Source organism: Hemiscyllium ocellatum, chromosome 34, assembly GCF_020745735.1.
Source record: "Hemiscyllium ocellatum isolate sHemOce1 chromosome 34, sHemOce1.pat.X.cur, whole genome shotgun sequence".
NCBI classification, from domain to species: domain Eukaryota; kingdom Metazoa; phylum Chordata; class Chondrichthyes; order Orectolobiformes; family Hemiscylliidae; genus Hemiscyllium; species Hemiscyllium ocellatum.
Window position 1 is genome coordinate 32,941,206 of NC_083434.1, and position 9,359 is coordinate 32,950,564.

Consider the following 9,359-nt stretch of genomic DNA (forward strand, 5'->3'; position numbering starts at 1 on the left):
GATTGGGTGCAGATGTTCACAGATAAAGGGATGGCTGGAAAATGGAAACCTTCAGAAATGAGATAGCGAGAATCCTGAGAAAGTATATTCCTGTTAGGGTGAAAGGAAAGGCTGGTAGGTGCAGGGAATGCTGGATGACTAGAGAAATTGGGGGTTTGGTTAAGAAAAAGAAGGAAGCATATGCAAGGTATAGACAGGATAGATCGAGTGAATCCTTCTAAGAGTATGAAGGCAGTAGGAGTATACTAAAGAGGGAAATCAGGAGGGCAAAAAGGGGACATGAGATAGCTTTGGCAAATAGAGTTAGGGAGAATCCAAAAGATCTTTACAAATACAGTAAGGACAAAAGGGTAATTAGGGAGAGAATAGGGCTCCTCAAAGATCAGCAAGGTGGCCTTTGTGGGGAGATGGGGGACATACTAAACAATTATTTTGCATCAGCATTTACTGTGGAAAAAGGACATGGAAGATATAAAATATGGGGACATAGTTGGTGACATCTTGAAAAATGTCCATATTACAAAGGAGGAAGTGTGGATGTCATTAAACACATAAAGATGGATAAATCCCCAGGATCTGTTCAGGTGTAGCCTAGAACTTTGTGGGAAGCTAGGGAAGTAATTGCTGGGCCTCTTGCTGAGATATTTGTATCATAGATAGTCACAGGTAAGGTGCCGGAAGACTGGAGGTTGGCTAATGTGGTGCCACTGTTTAAGAATGGTGGTGAGGACAAGTCAGGGAAATATAAACCAGACAGCCTGATGTCGGTGGTGGGCAAGTTGTTGGAGGGAATCCTGAGGGACAGGATGTACATGTATTTGGAAAGGCAAGGACAGATTAGGGATAGTCAACATGGCTTTGTGCGTGGGAAATCATATCTCACAAACTTGATTGAGTTTTCTGAAGAAGTAACAAAGAGGATTGGTGAAGGCAGAGTGGTAGATGTGGTATATGGAATTCAGTAAGGTGTTCAACAAAGCTCCACGTGGGAAACTGGTTAGTAAGGTTAGATTTCATGGGATACAGGGAGAGTTCGCCATTTGGATACAGAATTGGCTCAAAGATAGAAGACAGAGTGTGGTGATGGAGGGTTGTTTTTCAGACTGGAGGCCTGTGACCAGTGGAGTACCACAAGGATCGATGCTGGGTCCTCTACGTTTCATTATTTACATAAATGATTTGGATGTGAGCATGAGAGGTATAATTAGTAAGTTGGCAGATGAGAGTAAAATTGGAGGTGTAGTGGACAGCAAAGAAGGTTATCTCAGATTACAACAGAATCTGGACCAGATGGGCCAATGGGCTGAGAAGTGGCAGATGGAATTTAATTCAGATAAATGCAAGGTGCTGCATTTTGGGAAAGCAAATCTTAGCAGGACTTATACACTTAATGGTAAGGTCCTAGGGAGTGTTGCTGAACAAAGATACCTTTGAGTGCAGGTTCATAGCTCCTTGAAAGTGGAGTCACAGGTAGATAGGACAGTGAAGAAGGCGTTTGATAGGCTTTCTTTTATTGGTCAGAGTATTGAGTAAAGGAGTTGGGAAGTCATGTTGCATCTGTACAGGACATTGGTTCGGCCACTGTTGAAATATTGCGTGCAAATCTAGTCTCCTTTCTATTGGAAAGATGTTGTGAAACTTGAAAGGGTTCAGCAAAGATTTACAAGGATGTTGCCAGGGTTGGAGGATTTGAGCTATAGCAAGAGGCTGAACAGGCTGGGTCTGTTTTCCCTGGAGTGTTGGAGGCTGAGGGGTGACCTTATAGAGGGTTACAAAATTATGAGAGGCATGGATAGGATAAATAGGCAAAGTCTTTTCCCTGAGGTCGGGGAGTCCAGAACTAGAGGGCATAGGTTTAAGGTGAGAGGGAAAAGATATAAAAGAGACCTACGGGGCAACTTTTTCATGCAGAGGGTGGTATGTGTATGGAATGAGCTGCCAGAGGATGTGCTGGAGGCTAGTGTCGTTGCAATATTTAAAAGGCATTTCGATGGGTATATGAACAGGAAGGGTTTGGAGAAATATGGGCCAGATGCTGGCAGGTGGGACTAGATTGGGTTGGGATGTCTGGTCGGCATGGACGGGTTAGACCAAAGGGTCTGTTTCCATGCTGTACATCTCTATGACTCTATGACATAAACACTGTCTACAAGAGTTGGTCAGTGACTAGGAACACTGTGATGAGTAACTCATCTCCTGACTCCCCAAAACTATCCACCATCTACAAGGCCCAAGTCAGGAGTGTGATGGAATACTCCCCACTTGCCTAGATGGGTGCAGCTCCAAAAATATCAAGAAATTTGACACCATCCAGGATAAAGCAATCCACTTGCTTCACATCACATTCATAAGCATCCATTGCCTCTACCACTGACACTCAGTAGCAACAGTGTGTATTAACTACAAGATGCACTGCAGAAATTCACCAAAGACTCTTCGACAGCACCTTCCAAATCCACGACCTCTTCCATCCAAAAGGACAAGGGCAGCAGATACATAGGAGCACTATCACCTACAGATTCCCCTCCGAGCTAATCCCCATCCTGACTTGGAATTATTTTGCTGTTCCTGCAGTGTCACTGGGTCAGAATCCTGGTGTTCCCTCCTAAGAGGGCATTGTGGATCACACTGTAGCATGTGGATTGCAGCAGTTTGAGAAGGCAGCTCATCGCCACCTTCTCGGGGGCAACTAGAGACAAGAAATAAATGCTGGCCCAGCTAATGACAGCAACGTCCCTCAAGTGAATAAAAAAATTCAGCAAGTCTGACACCTACTGTGGAGAGAGAAATAGAGTTAATGTTTTGAGTCCTGTTATTGAGAACACTTTCTTTCTTTGTGAGCTGTTATTTTTACTGCTTTGTTTTGAAGCAGAAATGAAACAGGTGGAGAAAGCTGCTTCACACATTGCTACCACAGCTATGCACTTTGCAACATTATTGCGTACCCATAAATGAGTGAGTGGAAATCAAAGAACCCAGCAAAAGGGTACAATAAAGCCCTTAAGCCAATAGAAAGGGGGAAATCTTCTGACTTTATTTTGTGCAACTTCGCTGTCCACATCATTGTTGCTACAGGTGATTAAATTTGCCTCTTTGACTTCCATTAGTGATGTTAGATTAGCGAAAATTCTCATGTACAACTCCCCCTCTGTTGTGAGTTCTGAAAAGGGACAATTAGTGTTGAAGTATTGTGAATTTTCAGAGTGTACATATTACAGTCAAATGTTCATCCTGTCTCAATTGCATGTGGTTAACAGACTATACATAGGGCATGATCTACTTTCACTGGAAATGGTGGAGGGGTCAAAATATTGGCCCTAGGGAGATGATCATGCCCTTCCCTCCATCTTGGCAATTCAACTGTGGGAGAGATGATGCTTGGGGCACGCTTCTGACCGGCCACCAGTCGTTCCATTAGTGGCGATTTTAGGGCCTTGACTCACCACCAGCCTCAATCAGCTACCTTTCTGGCTTCCAACTGGAAAGCTGAGGCGACCTGCCAGCTGCTTTGGAGGGTGTGATTGGGTGGCCCTTAATCTGTCCCAATTTAGGAAGGGATGAATTTTGAGGCTGGGGAAGAGGGACAGTGGTTGCAGTAGAGGGATGACTGAGGAAAGCCAAATCTGACCCTCGCCTCAAAGCTCCCTCCCCCTCCCCTTTTGTAATTTCCCTTTCCTCAGAAGTGCACACCCACTGACACAGCTCTTTGTGTTTACATAGTCTGGGCCCACAGTGACTGTTCTTCAGCTCCCAGAGGCTACAGCCTCTGATTGACTAGTTGTCTTTGCACTTCAGTGTCAAGTCTCCTCGTTGGATGAGAAACTTGCCAGCTGGCATTTGAGTACCTAATTGGTGCCTGATTCAGTTTGCTTTGCCTTTGGTGTGACGGGGGAAATAGTCATACCTCAACTTCTCTTCCCTAATGCTTAATGCGCAGACATACTATCCCAGCTATCGTGTTGCTAGGGTATTTCATAAAATCTTTCAAGTGAGTGTTTCAAACTCTATGAATGATATTTGAAGCCACAAATGAGAGCTGTTTGGTTGAATGCTTTGTGTTGGGAAGAAGTGTCAATGTACAAGTGATATTTTGTGATAGCGCTTATTTTGCATTAAACACTTTATTTGGGTCAGTTTATCTTTTCGGTCTTCACTGATCTAAACTTTCTTGCTGTTTTGTTTCTGGGTTCTATATCTCTGAATATAAAGGCTGTGTTATAGAGGTCCACGTAGAGCATTGCACTGCAAACTGTGAGGCATTGTTAATGTCACCCACAACAGCCCAGAAGACAGAAACGTTAAAGTTCATAACCATGGTTACCTTCACAGTCAATAACAATGCAGTACTTGTGCCATTCAGAGGTTGGCGTTAAGGCTGAATAATTGGCGGGTTTCAGTGACCAGCTCCACAGTGAAATACAGACCCAACTATTAGTCATTTCTGTACAGACAGAATGACTCCCTGGATTAATATGGTCTTTTGTTGAGAGAGAGTTGAATAGAATCCCTATGATGTGGAAACTGGCCCTTTGGCCCAACAAGTCCACACCGACCCTCCGAAGAATAACCTGCCCAGACCCATTCCCCTACCCTATTATTCTACATTTGCCCCTGGCTAATGCACCTAACTTACACATCCCTGAACACTATGGATAATTTAGCATGGCCAATTCACCGAAACAGTCTATCTTTGGATTGTGGGAGGAAATCGGAGCACCCGGAGGAAAGCCACCCAGACATATGGAGAATGTGAAGGTTCTACTAACACACTCAATAAAAGACAGTCAATGGATATAGGATATTTAATTTTTAGAAGGTGCTTAGTTTGCAAAATTAAAATAGGTGAGATAGGAGATAATGTTCTGCAATGGATTACAGTTGATTGCCTGACAGAAAACAGTGTAAGGGTAAATGGGTCATTCTCATATTAGCAGACAAGTGAGGTACGGTGAGGATCAGTACTTGAGGCCCAGCTATTCACGATGTATATCAGTGATTTGTATGTGAGGACCAAATTTGGAGGTGATACAAAGCTGGGCAGTGATACAATGTTATGCTGAGAAAAGAGGTGGGACTTGTTTTATAAATCTTCTAACTGTAGTTGTAGCTGCAGATTGAGTTGATGTACTGCTTCTGATCGGTTAGAACTCCCTTGTTACCAGGACTGCTCCCAAACATTAAAAGATAGTAAATGGAACCTCCCTATTTAAGAAAGGAAGAACTGAAGAAACAGAAAACTATAAACTGGTCAGTTTAACATAAGCAGCATGCAGAATGTCACACACTATAATTAAGGATATGGAAACAGGGGGTCACTGAAAGAATCTTTGAGCAGAGTACACAAAGATCTATGACCAGAGAAATGGTATTTGACAAACCCTTGATTAATGTGTTTTTGAGGAGGTAAGTAGTAAGATGGATGAAGACCCACCCACAAATTATAATTATTTGGATTTAAAACAGCATTCGATAAGGTGTCATTCAAGCAGTTACTACATAGAATTAGGATATTTTAGAATGGAGGGGGGACAGCTAATAGAATGACAAGAGCTGAAGATTGATAAGTAGATTGGAAGCAGTACTTGGTCCAGAGTTGTTTTCCGTTTACCATTTCTATTAGTGATGTAGATCAGGGAATTGAGTAGCATATTCAGATTTGGTGTAAAGTTGAGTTGGAAAATACGTGGTAAGGAGGGCAGAAAGAGGTTGCAGGGATGCTCTTATGATGAGATCACATCCGGAGTAGTGTGCGTAGCTTCTGGTCTTTTTTTCCTGAAATAAGGAAAGAGGGAGTCCAAGAGGGAGTGCAGTGGAAGTTCACTGAAGTGATTTTTGGGGTGAGAGGAGCTGGTCCATAGTCCCTGGAGTTGAGGAAAACGTAAGCCGATTTCACTGAAACTTAAGGGGTTCAACAGAGTAGAATTTCCATTGATTGGAGAGCTGAGCATGTGGTACATAGCCTCAGAATGAGTGTTTGACCATTTAGGAAAAGGAATTTCTTTACTCTGCGTCATAACCTTTGGATTTATGTACCTCAGAAAGGATGTTCAATAGTTGATTGTATTAAAGGCAAAGGTCTATAGATTTTTGGTGCTGAGAGAATGAAAGGGATACTGCAGGAAGATGAAGCTGAGGTAATGGATTTTATTAAATGGCTGAGCAAGCTTTAAAGGCCACATGACCTGCTCCTATTTCACAGATGTGCACTGGACATTACAATGACCCTTTCAACCTCTCATATCTCTCCTTTAGAGAGAGTGCCCAGAATTGGAAACAGTAAAATCGATGTTTCGGGGAAAAGCCCTTCATCAGGAATACAGGCCTGTATTCCTGATGAAGAGCTTTTGCCCGAAACGTCGATTTTACTGCTCCCCGGATGCTGCCTGAACTGCTGTGCTTTTCCAGCACCACTAATCCAGAATCTGGTTTCCAGCATCTGCAGTCATTGCTTTTACCTAGAATTGGAAACAGTGCAGCCACACTGAGAGCCAGCTAAATCAGTGGCAGTGTGCTGGCCCACTCCTGTTCCTGTGTAAAATGTGGTTTAATTTGGGTTTTCTATGACAAGGTAGGAATAATGTCCTTCAAATCTGTGACAATCGTTTCAACATGTATGAAATGCATGAAATGATAGAAATGAAATAATCAAATATTTCTTTCCCCAGCCTTAGTAATATACTTAGTGCTGAATCTTTGGATTGTCAGGCTATTGATCTGCAAGTTTGTCGTAATTGATTTTGTTTGGTTTTGCCCCAGGGTCAAGTGTGGATCAACGGCTTTAACCTAGGTCGTTACTGGCCAGCCAGGGGACCCCAAATCACTCTGTATGTTCCTGCTCATATTCTCAGCACCTCCGCAGTTAACAACGTCACAGTGCTGGAGCTGGAGAATGCACCGTGTGGAGCTGAGCATAACGCAGTCTGTGCTGTGCAATTTGTGGACACTCCTGTTTTAAATGGAACCACAGCTTACACCAACTTTCTCCAGAAGCTTTCAATAAACAGTCTTGGCATGCATGACCTGAATGGTTAATGTGTTACTGATCTGGTGTGACACATCAGTTTGTGTGGATGACTATTGAATATGGATGTCTTTTTCCATATTGTAAGTGAAGCTAACACTTCTGTCTTTTTTTTTTGCTTTTTACTGATGCAAGTTGATAAATAACCAACGTTACAACCATGCAACCATCTTGGGATTGTGTGAAAGAAATAAAACAATGAGGTAGAGATTCATTTGCACAGATCCGTAGTTTTCTCTCTGCCCTTAAAACTGGTTAAAAACTCGAATGAGACTTTGACAGATTTTTTACTGGAGAAATAAATGAAAATGTTTAATGATATTGAATTGCCAAGAAATAAAATTGATTCTGAGGGGTGATCATTATTTACCTTTGATTTAATACAAGGTTTGGGGGAAAAAAATCAGGGCATGTTGTAACATTAATAATGAATGTAAATAATAAATCCTGACTACTTCAAATTTCGTGTTATATTGTTCATGCACTATAAAGACTGAAATCATTTAAATTTGGTCTCTTTATTCATTTACCGACGTAAGGAAGTTGCAGTTTTGAATGACAGAATGAAACAGATTGGTCTTTGATGTGCTCTCTTCAGGGCACCACACATCCACCAGTGTCATACTACGTATTCCACATGAGATGTTGGGAATGCAGGCAGAGTTGACTGCCCCCAGAACGTTGGATAAGCTGTAACCTTCGGCTTATCCCAATTGCTGTGCAAGTTCAGAGACATAGTGACACATCCCACCATCCTTCTCTGATTCAGTCTTAGAGGAATCAAGAACTTGAGTGGCTACGCAGAACAAAAACGTAGGCACCATTTAAAGCTTTGTACCCTCTTATTCTCGATGGAAGCTGCCAGCCTGCAATACTACTCAAATGGAGCCGACATCAGCACAGTTGTCTGGCTGTGGGCAGAAAAGTTGCTGAGCAGTCTCCCTGAATGATTACTCAAAGTGCTGTCTCTGCTCTGGACTTTCTCTTGTCAGTACATTGAGCACCAGAGATTGCCTTTGTTCAGTTTTCCCAACTTCACTCTTACTTGCACTTCATTATGTAGGATATGAGGAAATGAAAGAAGCGAAGTTGGGTAAGTTGTGAGGCATTTTACACTGTGCTTTATTACAGGGATACAAGAACTAGCATCATTTTCCATGATACCTGAGAAGCTGTGCATTCCACCCACCCTGCTGACCTAGTAACGATCAGAGAGACTGATAGCTGTAACTTCACAGGCTGTAATACCTTCCAGAGGGGCAGGAGAGAGAGGAAACAAGGAAGAGGATCAATAGATACAAATTACCACTGTGAAAATAAAGAACTTCAGTAAGAGCAGCCAGACAAAGGTAACCCATGGATTGAGTGAATGAAGTGCAAAAGTTGCCGTACTCTGCAATGCGTTACCTACGGTTGTGTTGGTGTGCAGTGAGAGATGTTTGAATGCAGTGGTCAAGGAGACATGTCGCAAGAACAAAGCAGTGATGCGAGATTTCAATTTCCCCATCTCCTGGTACAAGTGGAGCAGCTCAAGTATTAAAGGCAAAGATTTTCAGAAACTATCCAGCAATTTCCATTCCAATTCATTTTAGAACTGGTGGATATGGGTCTTACTGGATATAGAATAACTAAAGTTAGTTAACCTGGTGTCAGCTGTGGTTTGGTTTGTGCCACTCCGACTCTGACTCACAAGTTCCAGGTTCGTATCCCACGCTGAGGCTGGGATATGAATGTAAAGACTGACACTCCAATGAGAGAGTGCTGCACTGTTAGAGATGTCATCTTTCAGATAAGACATTAAACCAAGGTCCCAGCTATCCCCTCAAATTGATGTAAAAGATCCCATGGACCTATCCCCAGTGTCTTGACCATTTTATCTCTCAGCAAGTATCAAAAAGTTGATTATCTGCCCATTGTCACATAGCTTATGTGTGTGAACTTGTATGGAAATTGTTTAGCACATTCAAAAAGTACTTAATTGATTGTGAAGTGTTTTTAGACATCTTACAATTAAAAAGATGCTATAGATGCAAGACTTGCTTTCTTTAACACTCTGGCAGTATAAGAACATCATTCAAATACTCTCCAGAACATGAGTGAATTTGATATCAAGCTTGAGGGAGAAGGAAGATTCATACACAAAATCAAAATTTAAGTGAGACAATCTTTGAAGGGATGAGTAATCAATTAAAACCACAGTAAGATGAGCAATAATGTAATGAGTAATTTACAGATCAACAATGGGAAGTATTCAAAGAATTAGTTATACAGATATAAATTATTCAATAAAGAGCCAGTGTGAGACTAAGAGGTAAAAGGACCACAGAATTTAATTGTT

The 9,359-nt window shown here is 42.1% G+C and overlaps 1 protein-coding gene across 1 annotated transcript in view; it reads left to right on the forward strand.

The window, feature by feature from the left end:
• Nucleotides 1–7,529, forward strand: part of glb1 (galactosidase, beta 1) — an 84,754-nt gene extending 77,225 nt beyond the window's left edge. Inside the window, exon 16 of the mRNA XM_060850270.1 lies at nt 6,757–7,529. Coding sequence (XP_060706253.1) covers nt 6,757–7,032 — 276 coding nt within the window. The 3' untranslated portion in view covers nt 7,033–7,529. The remainder of the gene's footprint in view (nt 1–6,756) is intronic.
• Nucleotides 7,530–9,359: the final 1,830 nt, after the last annotated feature.